Genomic DNA, 23,082 nt, shown 5'->3' with positions numbered 1-23,082 from the left:
CCATGTGAAGCTACTCATGACTTCAGATTGCCGAACCGGACGCAATTGCTCAAAACGACCAGTCGGATCGTTACATTCATCCAACATAAACAAAAACTAGTAGATAATGATTTCTTCCTATTTGCTTAAGCCTTGATTGGATTGGGGACCGTTGCAACAATAGCCTTTAAAACTAGTGTTTGCCTTCATCAGAGAGCGAAGTATATATCACTCCAGTTTCTGCTGCTGCCCCACCATATGGAAATCCTCGCCTTACTAAGCCATTTGGCAGAAACGTTCAACTATTGAAGACAGTTTACTCAAAATATTACTCCAATAAAAACCAATAAAAAAGTGTGTACTTAAAAGATCACAAAATTGCATTAATGGATAGTATTACAGACAAACCTTTTGATTTGGTATTACATGAGAGAGATCTAGAAATGTAACCTCGATATAGTATGTGGAACATTATCCACAAAATGAAACAAGATACATGAATTAATGATAATCAAGTTCATCAGCTATATGTACAAGCAATTGTGATTAATAATATTTTCTCTAGTTATACCAATTACTATATGTTTACTTTGAAGTACTTTTCCATAATCAATTCATAATGAGGAAAAGAACTAATACTAGCTAGCTATTTAGGGGGAGCAGCTTGGTTCTTATTACCAGCTAAAGAAAGGATTGAATTGGCAAGTTTATTGATAGAATCAACAAGCCCATTGATGCCTTGTCTATTGATCTCAGCTTTTGATTCCTCAATTTGCAGCCTTCTCTCATGCAAACATAAGAGTTCTCTGTGCCTTCTCTCCTCTCTCTCTTCAGAAGCTTGAATTGTCTCTGCTATAATAGCAGCACTTTTGAAGATAGCAGAGCCAACTTCTTGCAAGTTGTTTATGTTGTTATTACCACTACTTGTTCCTTCTCCTTCACCCTTTCTTCTTCTCTTGGCTGGTGAATCTGAATGCTCACTTCTATCAGGATCTGAGCTATCACACATCTCCAAAACATAAACACATGTAAACCAAAGACTATCAACACTAATTTGATTTGAGTTTAACTTTGATACACTGAAAATATAAAGAATATGTACATTATCAAATCAATTAAAAACCTATTACATATAATATTAGAGTTTTAAGTTTTATGCACGTGAAAAAATATTTACACAATCTTAGATCACTTAAAAGGTAATTGCAGGTAATTAGTAACCTAAAACAAATGGTAAATAACCAGCTATAACACAATAAACTACACATGATGGTGCAAAATTTGATACATTATCAATATATGAAACTTAAATTTCATAAAATTATGTAACAAGCATGATTTGATAACCTACAAATTGTGATGAGAACCGTGCTGTATCAAGTAAAATTAGATTGGTGTAAGAATCTTTATTTCTTTCTGATACATAATTTAAATCGATTAATTAGATATTAGGTGACCACTAATCTTGAGTGGTTAAAACAGTAAAACAGTCAACTTATTCCTAGGAAGATGTGTGAGATTGAAATAAATGCAAGCAAAATGTCTAGTTCCCAACCTCATCCAAGAGGCCAAGAGACATAAATACAAAGAGAAGAAAAGAGTGGAGAGAGAGAGAGAGAGAGAGAGAGAGAGAGAAGAGAAATTAATTAGAAAAAAGGGAACTGAATGCACAAAGAAGAAAGACAATCAAGATTAATGATTTTTGCAGGCTGTGGAGAACAACAGCACTAGGATCAGTTGGTGAATCTTAAAAGTTCAAGGGCAAAGCTAGAGAACAACAAACTTTAATTAGCTTAAATACACCTAAAACAAAGAGTTTATGTCTCTGGATTGTACAAAATTTATTGCTCTATAGTGTAGTCTAAAAACGATTATTTCATGTAGGAAGAAAGAAAAAAAAGTTATGGTACATATTAAATGTTCTAAAAAGCAAGATTCAAAATGCAACACCAATGGGGCAAAAAGCTTATCTTTCAGAAGATATCAAGCAATCATAGTTTACCAATATAGACATTATTTATATCCAAGTAGGGTTTGAATGCTACTAGATGCGAGTAAGATTGTCTATTCAATCTTTTTATGAAAAAGTTTTGAGTTTTATGCAATGGTAAAAGTAGCTACAAAAATAATGTCCCTTAATTATAATGCAACAATTACAAATAAATCTCTATGCAAAACATTAACTAGTAGCCTGATAATATAACTAACCTTCATTCACATATTAAGGTAAATTGATAGCGTCAAAAAAATCGTTCAAATATCAGAGGATACAACTAATAATTTAATGGAAATTTAAAGTGGGAAAAGAGTACCTACTGCGGGTAAAGGTTGAGTGTAAGGAAGACTAGGTGGCTGAGCTGATTGTTGTGCTACTACTGCTGGTGGTGACAATGTTGGTGGTGGTGGTGGAAGTGGCAAAGCTGCAATTTGAGCTTGAAAAGATTGTTGTTGCAATGTGGGAGACGAAGAATTAGTCAAACTTGTGCTTGGATTTAAAGAAACAGCAGCAGCAGCAGCAGAAGTACCACCACCACCCACTAGCAATTTTTGAGTACATTTTCTGTCCACAACTTGAACCAGTGCCTCATAAATCTCAGGCAACATATTAGTTGGCAAATTCTTCTCTTTCCTTTCACTCCTCTCAATCTTCCAATATGACTTGATAATTATTTCTTGATTATTATTACCATCATCTCCTTTCTCAGCCACTCTTCTTTCATATTCCCTCACTTTCTTGAAATCCCTCATGAGATTATCCCACTTGTCATTGCACTGATTTTGGCTCCTCAAACACCCCATTTTCCAACAATAATCCTCCACCCATTTCCACCTTAGTTCTCCTGGTTTATTTCCCCTAATTTCAGTACTAGTACCATCCCCTTGCCTTTTCATTCTCCTTTCATCATCCATCTTCTTTGCTTCTATTAAAACCATAGTTTCTTCGACTGTCCAATTCCCTTTTCTGTAGTCCCTCAACATGTTACTTCCTCCACTTTGATTAGCCACCACCCTCTCCATGCAAAACAGCTAGAAAAGAAATCAACTTTAGGGAAAAGGAATAAAGGGTGTTCTTTTTTCTTTTCACTCTCGGCTTTTGTCAAAGAAAATTGTTATTTCAAGAATGAGGGTTTTGGGGGGGGGGGGGGGGAGTTAATTACATGGTGTTTAAAGGTTTAATTCATGTGGCTGGTTTTGAAGTTTGCAAATGGAAATGATGAGAATGGAGTATTAAAAGGGAACTGGCAGCTGCAGTAATATAATCACCATATCTTTTCTTCTAACTTTTTCTTGAAAATTAGCTGCCTTTATTGAGAGCTTTTCACTTTGAAATATGTAGCATGGCACTCTCCTAGCTAAATCCCCTTAACATTTTCAAAAGATCTTGAAAAGTAAAAGTTCAGATCTAAAACTACTGACGCCGACCACTATATACCTCCGCAAATTTGTGTAGAACCAAATGGAAAAATAGATTAGGGAGAGGGGTTTATGTTGTAGGGATAATTTTGGGGTTTGAAGCTAAGCAAGAAACAATTGATTCTCCTGTTTCATTACTTTTGTCGTTTCAATTTATGGGATGTTAGTTTGGCTAAAAACAAAATTTTAGACAAAGTAAAAATCTAAGACAATCATAAAATATTTGCGTGACTGTTAATTATTTCATTAAGAATTAAGTAAAAATTTAAAATGAAATTATTTTTATATATAAAAAATGTCATTTAAAAAAAGACTATCAATAAGAAAGGGCCAAACAACTCCATTCAAACTGACACATTTACAAGCCCAAAAAGTTTTCTTGCAGAGGTGAGTAGGGTGAAGTGAGATGGGACTCGAAAGGTAGAGTGCTTAATAGTCATTTGTTGCATGGACAACAGAATTTAATGAGCATAATCACACACGTGGGCTAAGCCAACAGTCATCATAACACCAAGATTTGGAGAGGGCTATATTTTATATTTATAGTCTCTCCCTTTCAATTTAGATTAGGCAGTTTGACTCGGCATGAAATTTAAAAAAAAAAAAAAAAAAAAATTTATGGTCTTAAAAACTTAAGGGATAAAAGCTTTATGGGTCATAATATTTGTATGGTTATAAAAGATTCTCATTAAGGATAAAATAAGTAAAATAAAGAATTTAAAGTTAAATTATTTCTAAATTTAAAAATATATCATTTATCTTGAAACAGACTACAAAAAATACATCATCTAATTTGAAATAGAGGGAGTAGGAGATTTTCTTAAGTGGTTTCTGTTTGAGTAATTGAGATAATATTTTTCAAAAACTAAACTTTTTTTTACAAAAAGGTTTTTCTTTTAAATCTTTTTTGCAAGAAGAAAGCAAATGAAAGTTGTTTTTTTAAAGTTAAATAATGTGTTTGACCATAATAAAAAATGTCTATCGGAGACAAAAATAATCACAGTTACAGTTTTTGTCACGAAATAATTAAATAAGCTCCACGTTAACTAGATTTTCATTATAAAAAGATATGTTGAACGGTGCAAATAAACTTTATCAATTTAGGGCAAATAAACTTAGTAACAACAATATTCAGTTATATGTAAATGAAAAACAGAAGTTAAATCCCTTTTTAGGATGGGCCAAAAATTATAGTAAGATCGTAAAATTTGACTTCCTTGGAAAAGCCGAACCAAATAAAGCACAAACATAAAAACCATGCAGCTAAAATTAAAGTACCGTAGGGCTCCGTGGGGTGATGATAGACTATAATTACGTGTTTTAGTCATTTATTAGATTCTAGTTCACTGTACTTTATTTATGTTGGAGTTTTAATTGATAGTATTTTGCACTTATTATGTGTTTTATGCCTTGTATGAGTGATTCCGAGCTATATAGATGATATGGAATGAATTCGAGTGATTTGAAATTTTGAATTCTGAGTAAAAGCCCAAACATTAAGCCGAGATCGTGTTCGGGGGTTGAGGATCAAGTTTGGACGTCAAAAATCGAAGTTTGGTCCGTACTCTGAGAATTCCCCACTGTCGCGGCGTATGAGGCGGCGCGTGGGGCGTCGCCCTTGTGCAATCCTCTGCTGTCTGTTAGAAATTAGCTCTCTGGATTTCCCTACTAATGCCCCGCATGGCACGTCGCCCCATACGGCGCGTCTGTGCAATTTTACAGAGTAAATATCCTAATTCAGATATTCGACCTAAGGAGGCTGAGGAGGAGTTGGAAAAATACGAGCACAAGGATTTCATCATTTCTTCCTCACTCAAGATATGAGCTTGGATTGAATTTATGTTTTCCTACACTTTAACTTTATTTGTGATGAATTGTTCTAATCTATGGAGTTGTTCACTTTGGGGTTTGATAGATTTGGTGTATTGATGATTGTTTGTGGATTATAACTCTAGTTTTATGTATTGAAGTGTTTTTGGATGATTTAATCGTTGTATCTATATTCACTTGTTCATGTAATCGAGAGAGGCATAACTTGTGATATCTTTGCATTATATTGTTGGTTAAGTTCATTAATTCTTCTTAGTAATCGAAAAAGGCTAGTTGAATCATTGATTAAACCTAGTTAGGAGGATAATCGAGAGAGGTTCTCCAAAAGACCAATCCACTACGCATTCTTGCATATCTTCACGTGCTTAAATTAGTTCATCTTGTGAGGTTAAAACTTAATCGAGAAAGGAGTTTTTGTTGAACGTTTGAACTAATAATTGAGTGAATTCAAGAGTCTCACTTAAACATTAGAATTGAATTATCTAGAGTTAGATCCCAAACAATTATCTTGCACCTATCCTATCAATCACAACTTTCTCCCATTGATAACTTCCTTGCTTACCTTTGTTGTGATTGTCATTAGTCAATAACTTTAGATTCTTAGTTAATTGTAGTTAAAAATCATAGAAATCTCAATTGTTGATCATCTTACATAGCAATCAAGGTAGAAACTACAAGAATACTGTTTAAATCCAATCCCCGTGGATACAATATTATACTATACTATATTTGACTAGCGATCATAATTTAAGTGTGTTCGAGCTCGTCAAATTTTGGCTTCGTTACCAGGGATTGACAATCAATAGTGTTTGAAATAGTTTGTAGAGCTAATTCAGGAATTTTTCTTTTTATTTTATTTTCTTTTTCTTTTTTATGGTTGGTGGTCCTTGAATGTGCGCATGTTACAGGTTAAGATTGGTGCATGACTCGAACTTCTGCGAAGGAAGTGATACCATACGAGCCAGAGATAGAAAAACAACAGCGACAGCTGAGGAAGGAAATAAATCTAACCGAGACATCAGAAAAGGTTGGGCAATCCTCAACCAAAGAACTTATTGCTGGAAACGGTGATGATAATGTATATTTGGTTGCAAGAGAGGCATCCCAACAACGGGAAAAAACTATACAGGATGTGATAACAACACGATAGGGGTCCAAGAATTACTAAAGAAAATCAAGAAACGTGCGGAAGCTAAAAGAAAATAATAAAACAAAAAACAACGGAAAATTAAAGATAGATTGAATTCAAGAAAGAGTTTCTTGAATTCAAGAAGTCTATTCTTGAAGTTTAATCCTAACAACAACAATTAGCTAACAAAGAACTAATCGCCTTTGGTAGAGAATTAAAAACAAGAGATAGATTGTGAAACCCGACCCTTTAGAATAACAAGAACAACAATAAGCCTATACTTATCACCTTTCTCGAATACCTAGAAGTGATCTAAGATTTCGAAAGAGTTTAATCTTACCACCTTAAGTTGAGTCTTGAAGGTTGAAGAATAAATCCAAGAGTAGCCACACACAAGAGTGCAAGAAAAATCTCATAATTTTTATTGATAATAGTTTATATTAATCTTTTATCTAAAAACAAAGAATACACCCCTTTATATAGATAGGGGGTCACGAAATTCCTACCTAAAAATAAGAAAATAAAGTCCTAAACTACTTTGGACAACAAGTCCAAATACCTTAGGAAAAGAAAAAATACTAGGAAACAAAAACCAAGTCAATCTTGAAAAGTAACTCTAACAATCTTAGGAAAAGGAAAATATAACCTTAACTACCTAAGAAAGCAATAAATCTAGTACCAAAATATATGGAAATAAGTTAAAACCAATCTTGGATAGAATCTTGAAAGTCGCAAACCAATCATGGATAGGATCTTGGAAATCTTGAAGGCAACTTGCAAGCAACTTGGCACCAACTTGTACCCAACTTCTATCACGCCTATTGAACCTTTCTTGGACAGAAAGTAAGTCCTTTTTTCTCTCTTGGGATGTCAACATGCACTCCCTTACTCCTCTCATTCTTTTCTCTCTCATATTTTCTCATATTCTCTTTAACAGTCTTTTCATCTTCATAAATTTGTGAGGGAGTCAAAGGTCCAAGAATAAGTTTCTTCTCGTTAACCTCAAAAGAGTATCTATTTTTTACCATGTTATATGAAGCTCTTCTATAGGTATACCATGGCTTTCCCAACAAGATATGATAATTATTCATGGGAATCACATCACACCAGATCGCATTCTCATACCTTCCAATAGAGAATAGTAATAACACTCTTTTATCTACCTTTACTCCTCTCAACATGTAAGGTTCAATATGCTCAACACAAGGCAAGTTCAATTTTTCAACCATATAAGTGCTAATTGAGTTATATCCAAATTCTTTGTCAATTCTAAGAGCACAAATCGCAGACATCACTTTAGCTCTTGTTTGAAAAATAATTTTACCTTTGTCTTCCTTCCATTCGGTATATTGTAAGTTCGACTTTTCAAGTTGTTGAGTCATAGCTCGCCTCCTTTCACTATAACTACCTATTTGAAACATCTTGAACAAAGATTAGAAGAATTATGTATCTCTCAAATTTGGCTTTTTCCTCTAATGTTCTCGCCTCTCTTGCCTTTTTCCACTCAAAGCAACTCTTGGTCGTTAATCTTTAGATTTATTAATAAACCTTACTAGTCACAACCCTTAGTGATAAGAATGTGGAGTTAGAAAAAGAATAAAAAAGTGAAGGACCAAACCTTGGAAGAATAGGAATTGGTTATGTAGAAAAAATAAGGAAAGAATTTAGGAAACCCAAAACCCACAAGAATAAGGAAAGAACTTACCTTAATCTTCAAGAATTAGGATCCCCTCTTCTTGTTTCCTTTCTTGACTTGGAAACCAAATAACACTTGAATTCTACAAATAATAATGAGCTATAATGCTTTTCTTTTGGATGATTTTCGTTTTTTTTTTTTTTTTTTTTTTTTTTTTTTGCCCAAGAACCTCCCAAAATTTATCAAGATTGAAATCTTGACTAGCCTATGTTCTGATACCACTTGATAACAACACGATAGGGGTCCAAGAATTACTAAAGAAAATCAAGAAACGTGCGGAAGCTAAAAGAAAATAATGAAACAAAGAAACAACGGAAAATTAAAGATAGATTGAATTCAAGAAAGAGTTTCTTGAATTCAAGAAGTCTATTCTTGAAGTTGAATTCTAACAACAACAATTAGCTAACAAAGAACTAATCGCCTTTGGTAGAGAATTAAAAACAAGAGATAGATTGTGAAACCCGACCCTTTAGAATAACAAGAACAACAATAAGCCTAAACTTATCACCTTTCTTGAATACCTAGAAGTGATCTAAGATTTCGAAAGAGTTTAATCTTACCACCTTAAGTTGAGTCTTGAAGGTTGAAGAATAAATCCAAGAGTAGCCACACACAAGAGTGCAAGAAAAGTCTCACAATTTTTATTGATATTGTCTATAATAATTGTGAGATTTTTCTTACCCTCTCCCAAGGTAGGGGTAAGGTTTGCGTACTCATTACCCTCTCCAGACCCTATTTGTGGAATTACACTGAGTTGTTGTTATTGAAGTTGTGTTTGGACATATATTTTATTTGAAAAAAATTAAAGTTTTGTGAGTGGAAGAAAATTTTTTATCCAAAAACTACCTTCGGAAATTGGAAATTTTGAAAAACAAATTCACAAAATATTATTATATTTCATAAACAAATAATATTTTTAAAATTTTATTTAAAAAATGAAGCCAAAATGCCAAATGGGAGCTTAATTAAAAGTGTCAGATCTAAAAATAGAATCGTCTTCTATAAGTAGTACTTTACCCTCAAAATAAGATTTTGAATACAAATCTGAATTAATTTATTCAAAAATGAATATCAAACATTGAGTGAGAAACAAAAAAACAATAACTAATGTATAAAATGACAGTTTTGTCCTCTTTAGGGATAGTGTCTTGAAGTTAGGGGGGCAATTAAAGACCATAGGCCACGTCACTGATTTTTCCCCCTACTTTTGATATCTAACCTGCCAACTAGGACAACAGTGGGTCCCGTAACTTTCATGGAAGCTTTGACTGAATTGACGGGCTTTGACCGAAGAGGACAGCCATTGCGTCCTGACTCGTCACTGTCGTTCTTAGCATTTGGAGTTTAGCCTGCTCCATTTGCAGGATACATAGACCAAAGGTCATTGAGGTGACTTTAAGTAGATAAAATAAAAGAGACAATAAACTTTTGCATTTCCATAGAAGAAAATACGTGAGAAAATAAGATATCTTGCTTTACTTCCTATTATTATGGGAAAATGATAAACTTGTCTTAGCAATTTACAATGTTCTGCCATAAGCAAATTGTGTAGTATTTATCTTTGATTCTCACGGAACTCCAACTTGAACCAGAGAGCTCTAAGCTCGGTTAGAATCTTGACATCTACTGTGAATATCAAGTGTTAAAATATTTGGAGAGAATATAATGTCCAACTTTGTTTACCCGTAAAATTGTACAGTTGAATTTATACGTGATTTATAAACAACTAAATTAATTTGATCCCAAGATAATAAATAAATTAGATAAAAATATAATACTTAGCCTTGAGATGGAGATAAAACAATAGAAATCGTAATTCCGCGAGCAACGCTTCTGGGGACAATAATAGCGATATAAATGACCAAGAAGATAGAATTATATTAAGCTTTGAACGAAGTATAGCATATGTCTGTCAGAAAATTCATGTCCCTTACAATGATAATAGAGTTTACTATTTATAACGGCACCTAGGTAACAAAGTCCTAGGATCAAGCCCCTCTTTAATGACAATTATGAGGGCCATTGAAGATGTGTAACGGTAGGCAGTGAATGCTATATTTTTTGTAACGGGCCACATACTTAATACTGTAGAATATTCTTCATTAAATACTACCGGGTGACAGACATTTATTTCACCTTTATGAGTATCATTCTCTCTGGTAACAGACGAGATCGTTGCCTTCGGATCCGATTGTCTTCTATCTTCGGCTCCACGTGTCACTTTCTCATGCGATCATTTAATATAAACATATTTTACCCTATACACATAGTCCATCTACTTTCCGGTGGCATAACTTTGTGCCACTGGGAAGTTGGTAGAAATACCTTTTTTGGCAGGAAATTCTCTGACCCCATCTGAAAAGTTTTTGACGGTTGATTATCCGCATTTAATGCCCCAGATAAGCGTCATCACACGATTTAGCATTATTTTTGCCGGTTATCAAAATAATTCTCTAAACTTTCTCAAACTCTCTTTATTCAACTCGTACTTTGTCATAAACCTTTCTTTAACCTTCTTCATGAGAGAAAACTGTCACGACCCAAATCGATAGGCCGCGAAAGGCACCCGGTATCTTACTCAACCTAGTACCAACATAATGTATCTTTTCGTATCATACTCTTATAGGTAAATGGGATGGAAAGGCTACCGTGAGATAACTAGAATAAAACATGAGGGAATACCCGTCATAGGACGACCCAACATGTAATACAAACTTATACATATGACATATGATATAAGATCAAAATGACCACTCGTATATTGAACATAAGCCGACAAGGCCATACAATCTTTCACGTACATGACATATGTCTACAAGCCTCTAAGAGTAGATTAATACCATAAAGGTTGGGACAAGGCCCTGCCATACTAATCAATACATGTTCAAATCATACTGACCAAATGAGCAACTTCGGAGCAAATAGAGCGGACCAACACCTTTCGCTGAGCTGATAGCCTACTTGAAGGACTCTCAACCTGTCTATCGGGACCTGTGGGCATGAAACGCAGCGTCCCCAGGCAAAAGGGGCGTCAGTATAAATAATGTACCGAGTATGTAAGGAATAAAAATTAGTAGATTAAAGACATGAGAGAAACATGGAGTAAAAGACTCAACATGTAAGTCTGAATAGCTTTGTGAATCATTTCATATTTATAATGTCATGCATATGCATATAAATAGCATACCATGCATAGGTATATGCGTATATAATATCATCAAGCCTCTGAGGGCATCCCATCATATCATTTCGGCCACTGTGGGCAAATCATCAACGTATACCAGCTAATCAGATGGTGGTGCGTATATAACGCTGTATCCTTTTCCCGTATCCCATATACATATAATATATGCATATATAACGCCATCTAGTCATGGGTCAATGTACATGTATAAATGAATGAAATGCATAAGAAGTACGCTAATAATATTTCTCGGAATGTCATAAGATCAATATGCCTTTCAGATAACTTTATCAACTACATATTTTTCTGAGACCCATGAACAGAAGATATAATAATAATTTACATAGGGAATCAAGAACTTACGCACCCCTAGTACTTCTATGAATAGATTCATTTATGAAAACTGTGCATTTGCTCGTTTCGCTTGTATCGTATGAATCATGCCAAAAAGAAAGAAGGGATAGCCTTAACTGTAAGGCCCCGTAAATTTTTGCAAAAGAAACATAATGTTTCGTGGTGCCGAATTGGTTTTACGCGTTGAGTATTATAAAAATTCTTCGCAGCGAGCTACGTGTCGACGTGGCTCGTCTTTTTGGGTTGAACAATGCACCGGAAAGTAAAGGAAAATTTTTGGCAGAAAAATGCGTTTCTATGGTCCATTATGCGACTGCAGAATCACTCTGCAGGCCGCATAATGGCCGCAGAAGTGAAGCAGGAGAGGGTCAGTCTGGAAGCAATTATGCGGTCGACTATGCAACCGCATAACTGTTCTGCGGTGCATTATGCGACCGCAGAACAGTTATGCGGGCCGTATAGTGACCGCAGACACAGACAGCTTTTTGGTCATTTTGGTCAGCAATTATGTGACCGATATGCGGTCCGCATATTGATTATGCGATCGCATATGCGATCGTAGAACCTGTTCCGGAGCTTCATTTTTAGGTTTTTAAAACCCGACCCTATTTCGTTAAATACACTCTTTGGGCCATTTTTGAGCTATAATCTGATATTTTAGAGTGAAAGGGAGTGCCCTAGAGTGAGAAGGTGTTCTTCAATAATTGTTCTTCAATTCTTGCTCAAGTTTTGAAAGATTAAGAAGGGAAACTCACCAGGTCTTCATCCTAGAGGTAAGATTCTACACCCTAACCCCTAATTTCAAAATTTTCTGAAAATGAGTAATTAGCAAGATAAATTTTGGGCATGAGAGTTGTTTATTTTACGTGTATGTGATATCAAGGGGTGTAGGAAGATTGTTGAACTAGGCATGGTAAAAATTGGGTTGTGGGATGATGGAATTCTCCATAAAAGGACCTTGAAACCTTATGCACACCTAGTGTTTGATAAAATGCTCAAATGAGCTAGAACCATGATCATCTTCCTAATTTTGATTCAATTTGTTATATTTTTAAAATAGATTGAAGTTGCTAAGAATTCCGGAATATTTAGAGTATAAGGAAGCTCAAGTGAGGTATGTTAGCAAAACTCTTCTTTAAGAATTGGAATTCCCATTATCCTTGTAAGTACGACGATGTTGATTACAAATCGAGTATTCCGATAAGTTTTGTGATGAAGATATATGCTCAATTCGAGTTTCAAATGCTCTTATCATATTGCATTATAAATTGAGGATGTGTTCCAAACTATGGATTATGTATCCACATGTTATAATTTCAAGTCGTGATTTATGTGAAAGTTATTATGCCAAGTTGTGTAGAGATTGTGATTGTGATACACCTCCACCCACATATATTGGGGTGAGACAGCATGACCGCATTGTGTAGGGATTATGGTAATGTGGGACTACACCTCCACCTGCATACATTGGGGTGAGGCGGCATAGCCGCTTTGTGTTGGTATTGGTATCGTTGATGCATTTCCTCCTGCATACATTGGGGTGAGGCGGCATAGCCGTTTTATGTTGGTATTGGTATCGTTGATGCATTTCCACCCGCATACATTGGGGTGAGGCGGCATAGCCGCTTTGTATAGGTTCTTGGTACTGTGGTTATACATCCACCCGCATACATTGGGGTGAGGCGGCAGGGCCGCTTGAGTAGAGTTATAGTATTGTACTTACACCTCCACCCGCATACATCGGGTGAGGTGGCGGGGCCGCTTTGTGTGAAGATGGTTACAGAGGATCTCATCTTAAATCCTATAAATGATATTGATAGCTCTTAATATGCTTGCTCTGGTTTAAACGGTTAGCTACGTCATGCTGTTGTCGCCCTGATTCATCATATTCATATTGTATTTCTAAATTTTTAAATTGGTGTTTGGATTTCATACTAGTACTATTCGACGGTACTAACATCCCTTTTGCCGGGGCGCTACATCTTTAAATGGATGCAGGTGGTTCCACAGCAGGAGGTATTGATCAATGATAGCAGTACACCTTCTTCCCAGCTGACTTGGTGAGCCCCACTTCATCCCGAGGTCATGTATCTTTTGTTCCTTGTGTATTTTGTTTGAGGTATAGTTGGGGCCTTATTGCCGGCATTATCTTTGTACTCTTCTTTATCTATAGAGGCTCCGTAAACATAGTATGGGTTGTGTAATGATGCTGGGAAAGACAAACTATGTTATGTTGTGGTTGTATTACTTGTGCCACTTGAGACTTTAAAAAATGATGAAAACTATTGGTAATGAGTTGGTATTATAGACCATGATCACGTTTTGTCTAATTAATAAAATTATGTATTATCTTCATTCATGGATAAGTTTGAGTAGAAGAAAATCTAACAGGCTTGCTTGGTTGGGTTCACTCAGTTGAGTGTCGGTCGCGCTCCTTTGTTTTGGGGCGCGACAAACTTGGTATCAGAGCCTAAGGTTTTAAAGTGTCCTAGGATGTCTCGGAGTCGTGTCTTATAGAGTCCTTATTATCGGTGTGTTATCGACCACATCTATAATTAGGATGCTACATGGGCATTTAGGAATAATACCCCTCTTTCATGTTCTTGATCGTGGGATAAAGCTGGTTGTAAGATTGTTCCTCCTTTAACTCCTGAGTTGCTCTAATTTTCAGTACATGGCACCTAAGAAGAAGGCAAGAACTGGACAAAGAGTTAATGTCACCCCAGGAGTGACAGTTGATCCTATAATTGATGATGTGGGTGAGCACCCGAGGAGTGAGAATATTCCTCTAGTTACTACACCGCCTGACTCTACTACAACTGATCAGACCGCACATGTCTCAACATCTACAGAAGGTGCAACGGTTCCTCCAACTGATATACCAGTTCCACCTCCAGCTCCAGCTTCTGATTCTGGTGTGTCTGATGTTGATCTTAGGGGAGCCATACAATGTTGACACAGATAGTGGCTTCTCAGGCCCAGAAATTGCGTGTTGGGCCTACTTCTTCCAGTCATCTAGGGGAACCTGCTAGTTCCAGGGTGAACAAGTTTCTTCAGTTAGATCCTCCAGTGTTTATGGGTACTGATCCCGAGGAGGACCCCCAGGACTTCATTGATGAGATGCACAAGACTCTTCGGGTTATGCATGCTACAGAGACGGAGGGAGTGGAGTTGGCCTCCTACCGCCTGAAAGGGGTGGCCTATTCTTGGTTTGAGTTGTGGGAGGAATTCCGTGAGGAGGGAAGCCCTCCGGCAAGGTGGGGTGAATTCACAGATGCCTTTATGGATCATTTCTTGCTTGCCAAAACTAAGGCAGCCCATGCCGCTGAGTTTGAAAGCCTGAAGCAGGGTAGTATGAATGTGTGAGAGGATTATATGGAGTTTGCGCGCCTGTCCAAGTATGCTATTCACATGCTGCCCACTATGGAGGCTAGAGTGCACTGGTTTGTACAGGGCCTTAGTCCCTTGGTTATTAATGAGGCTGCTACAACTGCCATGAATTTCGATATGAACTATGGTAAGATGGTGGCATTTTCTCAAGCCACAAAGACCCACAAATTGAAGAATATAATGGAGCGTCAGAGTAGCTGCAAGGCCCGGTCCTCGGGAAACTTTAGTGGTTCTTCCGGTAGAGGTGGTGGTAGATCGGCATTCAGGAGAGGGTCATCAGGACCATCCCAATCATTCGCCCAGTCTTCGATGGGTGCACAGTCATTTGGACCCAGTCAGGGCAACAGGGGACCTCACCAGCAAGGTCGACCCGATAGAAGGTTTCAGCAGCGGAGGCTTCCATGCCCCAAGTATGGGAGGATGCACTTTGGGTCCTGCTTCATGGACCTACCAGTATGCTATGGGTGTGGTGTGAGGGGTCACATTCAGAGAGATTGCTGCTCGTCCCGCTGAAATATGGGCAGAGGTGCGGCACAACCAGCTAATTCTGCAGCTACTACATCCACAACACCTCCAGCTCGAGGCACCCCAGCACCCGCAGGGCTTGGTGCAGCCAGGGGTGCTGCACAGAATTTGGGAGGACCCGGCAGATTTTATGCTATGCGGAGACATCGGGAATCAGAGGCTTCTCCAGATGTTGTCATAGGTATATTGACTGTCTAATCTCATGATGTATATTCTCATATTGATCCCGATTCCACTTTGTCATATGTCACACCTTATGTTGCTACGGAATTTGGGATAGAACCATAACAGCTTTATGAGTCGTTCTCTATATCTACTCCGGTTGGTGAGTCTATTTTGGCCGCACGAGTTTATAGGAATTGTGTTGTCATGTTGTGCGGTCGGGACACCGTGGCCGATCTTATTGAATTGAGAATTGTTGATTTTGATGTGATAATAGGGATGGATTGGCTTTATTCATGTTCCACCAAGCTTGATTGCCGAACCAGAACTGTTAAGTTCGAATTTCCAAACGAGCAAGTTATTGAGTGGAAGGGTGATGATGTAGTTCTGAAGGGTAGGTTTATTTCCTACCTTAAGGCCACAAAGATGATCAACAAGGGATGTATTTACCATTTGGTTCGGGTTACGGACACCGATGCTGAGGCACCTACACTTGAGTCCGTACCTGTTGTGAATGAATTTCCGGGAGTCTTTCCGGATGAACTCCCTAGGATTCCCCCAGACAGGGAGATTGATTTTGGGATTGATTTGATGCCAGATACGCATCCTATATCTATTCCACCCTACAGAATGGCACCAACAGAATTGAAGGAACTAAAGGAACAATTGAGAGATTTGTTAGAAAAGGATTTTATCCGGCCAAGTGTGTCACCTTGGGGCGCACCTGTACTCTTTGTAAGAAAGAAAGATGGGTCACTACGTATATGTATTGACTACCGGCAACTCAACAAGGTCACAATAAAAAATAAATACCCACTACCAAGGATAGACGACTTGTTTGACTAATTGCAAGGTGCCATGTACTTCTCCAAGATTGATTTAAGATCCGGGTATCACCAATTGAAGATTAGGGAGCGGGATATTCTGAAAACAGCTTTTAGGACCCGGTATGGGCATTTTGAGTTTCTAGTGATGTCTTTTGGGCTAACAAACACCCCAGCAACTTTCATGGATCTTATGAACCGAGTTTTCAAGCTGTTCCTTTATTCTTTTGCGATAGTGTTCATTGACAATATTCTTGTATATTCACGAAGTCGAGAAGAGCATACTGACCATCTCAGGGTAGTTCTACAAACCCTACATCAGCACCAGTTTTATGCAAAGTTTTCAAAATATGAATTCTGGCTTGAATCGGTCATATTCTCGGGTCATGTAGTCTCTAGTGAGGGAATTAAGGTTGATCCTCAAAAAATTTCAGCTGTAAAGAATTTGCCGAGGCCTACAACTCCAATAGAGATTTGCAGTTTCTTAGGCTTAGCTGGATATTATAGAAAGTTTGTGGAGGCGTTTTCTACTCTGTCCTCCCCATTGACTAAATTGACGCAGAAGACGATTAAGTTCCAATGTTCGGATGCTTGTGAAAAGAGTTTCCAGGAATTGAAAGCAAGATTGACTACGACACCGATGTTGACTCTACCATAGGGTATAGATGGATTTGTGTTATATTGTGATGCTTCAAGAATCGGATTTGGGTATGTATTAATGCAACATGGGAAGGTGATAACTTATGCTTCTAGGCAACTCAAGAATCATGAAAAGAACTATCCAACACATGTTTTAGAACTTGCGACAGTTGGAAATTTGGCGTCATTATTTATATGGGGTCCATGTGGATATATTCACGGACCATAAGAGCCTTCAATATATTTTCAAGCAGAAGGAATTGAATCTGAGGCAGAGAAGATGGCATGAGTTACTCAAGGACTACGGCATTGATATTCTATATCATCCGGGAAGGGCCAATGTTGTGACAGATGCTCTTAGCCGGAAATCCATGGGTAGTTTGGCTCACTTGGAGGCATATCAAAGGCCATTGGCCAAGAAAGTTCACCGATTGGCTAGTGTGGGAGTTCGTCTTGCGGACTCTAGTGAAGGAGGGGTAATTGTGCAAAATAGGGATGAATCATCGCTTGTTGTGGAAGTCAAAGAGAAGCAATACAACGATCCATTATTGGTGCAATTGAAAGAAGGGATTCATAAACATAAGACCATGGCCTTTTCTCTTGGCATGGATGATGGTACACTAAGGTACCAAGGGCGATTATGTGTTCCAAACGTGGATGGTCTCCGTGAAAGAATTATGACTGAAGCTCACACTTCTAGGTATTTCGTGCACCAAGGTTCTACAAAAATGTATCATGAACTTAAGGAAGTCTATTGGTGGAATGATATGAAGAAGAATGTGGCGGACTTTGTGGCAAGGTGTCCGAATGATACTTAATTCATAGAAAGCGTCTGTTAGATTTCATTCTACTGAGGAGCGCGACCGGTGCTCAATCGAGTGAACCCGACCGAGCAACCCTGTTAGATTTCATTCTACCCAAATTCATCCATGAATGGAGATAATACATATTTTCATTAATTAGACAAAAAGGTGTTCATGTCTACAATACCCATTTATTACCAATAGTTCATCATTTTTAAAGTCTCAAATGGACAAATAATACAACCGCAACATAACATATTTTGACTTTCCCAACACCAATACACAACCCACACTATGTCTACGGAGCCTCTATAGATAAGGAAGAGTACAATGATAATGCCGGCAACAAGGCCCCGGCTATACCTCAAACAGAATACACAAAGGATAAAAGATACATGACCCCGAAATGAAGTGGGGCTCACCAAGTCAGCTGGGAAGAAGGTGTGCTGCTATCACTGATTGTGGGATGATGAATCAGGGAGGCAATAACATAATATAGCTAACCGTTTAAACCAGAGCAAGCTTATTAAGAGCTATCAATATCATTTATAGGATTTAAGATGAGATCCTCTGTAACCATCTTCACACAAAGCGGCCCCACCGCCTCACCCGATGTATACAGGTGGAGGTGTAAGTACAATACCACAACTCTACCCAAGCGGCCCCGCCACCTCACCCCAATGTATGCGAGTGGATGTATAACCACAGTACCAAGAATCTACACAAAGCGGCTATACCGTCTTACCCCAATGTATGTGGGTGGAAATGCATCAACGATACCAATACCAACACAAAGCGGCTATGTCGCCTCACCCCCATATATATGTGGGTGGTGGTGCTAATTATTAATTATATTAATTCGGGTATGAACAAGACTGATAATTTGAGTGATATCAATTTATGATGATAATATATGTATGAGGTGCATTAAGAATGGTTTATGGTCTAAGAAGAGCCCTAAGGCTAAGTCAAGTTTAAAATTATATGATGGGATAAAATTTCAAGTGAGTTTGCACAAGATCTAACTTCAAACGAGCATAACTCTTAAGATAGGAAGGATTATATGGTGTCTAACCTATAAAACTAAAGCCCTTTGAATCTAGTTTCCAACGCATCAAACCGTTTGTCATTTAGATATGTATACAGAATGTTATGGCCATTTTACTGGACATGTGTCATATGCGCGGCCAGATGCGCGGCCAAATCCGTGGCCGCGCACATTTGAGAGTTTCTGCCTCAAATTCGCGGCCAAATCCGCGGCCGCGGACGTGGGAACTCATTAAATAACCCCAAGTCTGAGAATAGGGAGGGGTTAAGTCATTTTGGCCAAAAATCTGATATCTTTAAAGTGAGAGAGAGTGTCCTAGAGTGAGAAGGTATTCTTCAATAATTATTCTTCAATTCTTGCTCAAATCTTTGGAGATTAACAAGGAAAACTCACTAGATCTTCATCCTAGAGGTAAGATTCTACACCCTAACCCTTAATTTCAAAATTTTTTGAAAATGGGTAATTAGCAAGATAATTTTTGGGTATGAGAGTTGTTTATTTTACATGCATGTGATATCAAAGGGTGTAGGAAGATTGTTGAACTAGGCATGGTAAAAATTGGGTTGTGGGATGATGGAATTCTCCATAAAAGGACCTTGAAACCTTATGCACACCTAGTGTTTGATAAAATGCTCAAATGAGCTAGAACCATGATCATCTTCCTAATTTTGGTTCAATTTGTTATATTTCTAAAATAGATTGAAGTTGCTAAGAATTCCGGAACATTTAGAGTGTAAGGAAGCTCGAGTGAGGTATGTTGGCTAAACTCTTCTTTAAGAATTGGAATTCCCATTATCCTTGTAAGTGCCAAGATGTTGATTACAAAACGAGTATTCCGATAAGTTTTGTGATGAAGATATATGTTCAATTCGAGTTTCAAATGCTCTTATCATATTGTATTATAAATTGAGGATGTGTTCCAAACTATGGATTGTGTATCCACATGTTATAATTTCAAGTCGTGATTTATATGAAAGTTATTATGCTAAGTTGTGTAGAGATTGTGATTGCGATACACCTCCACCTGCATATATTGGGGTGAGGCGGCATGACCGCTTTGTCTAGGGATTATGGTAATGTGGGACTGCACCTCCACCCTCATACATTGGGGTGAGGCGGTATAGATGCTTTGTGTTGGTATTAGTATCGTTGATATATTTCCACCCGTATATATTGAGGTGAGGCGGCATAGCCATTTTGTGTTGGTATTAGTATCGTTGATGCATTTCCACCCGTATATATTGGGGTGAGGTGGCATAGCCACTTTGTGTAGGTTCTTGGTACTGTAGTTATACATCCACCCGTATACATTGGGGGTGAGGCGGCAGGACCGCTTGAGTAGAGTTACAGTATTATACTTACACCTCCACCCGCATACATCAGGTGAGGTGGCAGGGTCGCTTTGTGTGAAGATGGTTACAGAGAACCTCATCCTAAATCCTATAAATGATATTGATAGCTCTTAATAAGCTTGCTCTAGTTTAAACTGTTAGCTACGTCATGCTATTGTCGCCCTGATTCATCATATTCATATTGTATTTCTAAATTTTTAAATTGGTGTTTGGATTTCATACTAGTACTATTCGACGGTACTAACGTCCCTTTTTTCGGGGGCGCTGCATCTTTAAATAGATACAGGTGGTTCCATAGAAGGAGGTATTGATCAGTGATAGCAATACACCTTCTTCCCAGCTGACTTGGTGAGCCCCACTTCATCCCGGGGTCATGTATCTTTTGTTCCTTGTGTATTCTGTTTGAGGTATAACCGGGTCCTTGTTGCCGGCATTATCATTGTACTCTTCTTTATCTATAGAGGCTCCGTAAACATAGTGTGGGTTGTGTATTGGTGCTGGGAAAGACAAAATATGTTATGTTGTGGTTGTTTTACTTGTCCTATTTGAGACTTTAAAAAATGATGCAAACTATTGGTAATGAGTTGGTATTGTAGACCATGATCACAGTTTTGTATAATTAATGAAATTATGTATTATCTTCATTCGTGGATGAGTTTGGGTAGAAGAAAATCTAACAGGCTTGCTCGGTCGAGTTTACTCGGTTGAGTGCCGGTCACGCTCCTCAGTTTTGGGGCGTGACATTAACATACCTGAGCCGATTCTCTTGACAATCCCTCTAACACACGTCAATCGCGATAAAACACATAACGGCGAGATCGAAGTAGGGGAAAATCCGTACGATATTCTTGAGAAAGATTGTACCGTGCTCTCTTAGAATTGCATCCCACACTGCTATTACATAATATAATCTTCGTATAAATTTGCCGAAGCTTTCCTTCCTTAGAATGTGATTTAGTGAGGCTTTCCTTTGTATAAATTTCCTTCCTTAAATTTGCTGGAGCTTTCCTTCTTTACAAGCATTTCCCTTAAATAATTTAGAGGGGTTTTTAATCTTAGTGGGTGTGGTCCCCACTTATATGATGACTAAGCCACAAAACTCTATTAAGGTTCCATCTTGCTACATGGATTAGAGTCATTTGTTGGGCTTTTGATCAATACTCCCTTGGCTGCCACGTTGGGGGCTTATTAAGCTTATCCAAATAGCTTAATTACTTAGTTAATCTCCCACTAAAAATCTATAATTGCCCAATTATCCATATAATTAAGAATTATCTCAAATTACTTTAAATACTACTCACTTTTAACATACTTTATATAACTTACTATCATGATCATGTTTTACCTTATATGGCACAAGTCCATAAATACCGGGTATTATAGCTTAGACCCTTTGTTTTATCCCAAAATATCAAACTTCAACGAAATTCATTTTCTTTGATTCGTTCACCCTCTCACCTTCACGAATTTACTTATCACTTGTTTGAAATAGCATAATACTTATAATCTCAAAATAATCTCATTCCCGAACTTACATCGATTAACTTACGACGAAACTTTTAACATACGAAAATGTGGGATGTAACATCTCATTTTCGAGCTTTCATCAATTTACATATGGTGTACTTTCACGTTCGAAAATATAGGGTGTAACTATCCTGAAGTCTATAGAAAGCTAGCTCAACCGACTCAGTCGCAGTGGCCTTTATTACCCTCAAAGTCCTCTGCATCCTATCGATAAATACCTGAGGGTCCTCGTTTAGATCTGCTCCAGCGAATATCGGAGGGTCCAAATTAATGAAATCACGAACCTTCGCACTGACGACCCTATCTGCATGACCAATACCTACTTCCTGACGCCGAGATTGTGCGGCTACTAATCGAGTCAATACTTGAATATCATCTCTCATCTCCTGACCCGGTGCATCTAGTTGAGGAGCTGGTTGTATAGAGGCAGGCGCTGGAGCTGGTGCCCCTCGGAGCTCCTCTGGAGAGGGCGGGGTATGTGAAGTCTGAGATGGAATCTGACTATGAGACTCTCCTCGAGCCCTGGTAACTCGTGGCGCTCGACTAGTAGTCTTGTCAGCCACGGACTTGCCCTTCTGGGCGGCTGTAGCCTTCTTAGGCATCGATGAAAACATAACATATCGTTAGGGAAATGAATCCTTATATTGAACGATCTAAGATAAGAAAGGAGGATAACCTCCTATATGTCCTGTAGCCTCGTATTAATAATTGTGGTGCACAACACACTCATAAACGAGACTCTACTAGACACGGTCTGTAGACAACCCTACGATAGAACTGCTCTGATTCCACTTTTGTCACGACCCAAACTGATGGGCCATGACGAGTGCCCGAGTCCTACCTGTCGAACACCCCTAAGCATGCGTCTAAGATATAAACATGAATTAATGGTAGGTCATGAATAATATCTGTCAATAAACTGCTGAATTACGTGAATAACATACGTGAGGGAAACATGTCCAAAGGACACACACACACACACACACACACACACACACACACATATATATATATATATATATATATATATATATATATATATACATGCAGAATATAGTAGGGCGAGCCGGCAAGGCTACTATGGACAACTACATTTTCAAGACTGGAAGCCGACAAGACCACATACTATCCAACTATATATAACTGTCTATAGACCTATAATAGAGTGTACAACTGTATAAAGGGCGGGACTGGGCCCCGTCATACCCATATGTATACAAACACAT

The 23,082-nt window shown here is 37.8% G+C and overlaps 2 protein-coding genes across 3 annotated transcripts; one reads left to right on the top strand and one right to left on the bottom strand.

The window, feature by feature from the left end:
- Positions 1–338: 338 nt before the first annotated feature.
- Positions 339–3,492, bottom strand: LOC104107088 (trihelix transcription factor ASR3-like). Of its 2 annotated transcripts, none has more exons than XM_033658883.2 (2): positions 2,292–3,492; positions 339–972 (listed from the first exon to the last, which is right to left on the bottom strand). In XM_033658883.2, exons 1-2 carry the CDS (start codon positions 2,995–2,997, stop codon positions 626–628), a joined length of 1,053 nt encoding a protein of 350 aa, XP_033514774.1. In that variant the 5' UTR covers positions 2,998–3,492; the 3' UTR covers positions 339–625. The 2 variants fall into 2 exon arrangements, with proteins under 2 accessions (XP_033514774.1, XP_033514773.1); XM_033658882.2 differs by having other exon boundaries at positions 339–988; positions 2,296–3,490.
- Positions 3,493–14,961: 11,469 nt separating this feature from the next.
- On the top strand, positions 14,962–15,489 carry LOC138905882 (uncharacterized). The gene has a single exon (XM_070194395.1). It carries the CDS (start codon positions 14,962–14,964, stop codon positions 15,487–15,489), a length of 528 nt encoding a protein of 175 aa, XP_070050496.1.
- Positions 15,490–23,082: the final 7,593 nt, after the last annotated feature.

Source organism: Nicotiana tomentosiformis, chromosome 2, assembly GCF_000390325.3.
Source record: "Nicotiana tomentosiformis chromosome 2, ASM39032v3, whole genome shotgun sequence".
In the NCBI taxonomy this organism is placed as follows: domain Eukaryota; kingdom Viridiplantae; phylum Streptophyta; class Magnoliopsida; order Solanales; family Solanaceae; genus Nicotiana; species Nicotiana tomentosiformis.
This window is presented reverse-complemented; position numbering and strand designations above follow the sequence as displayed.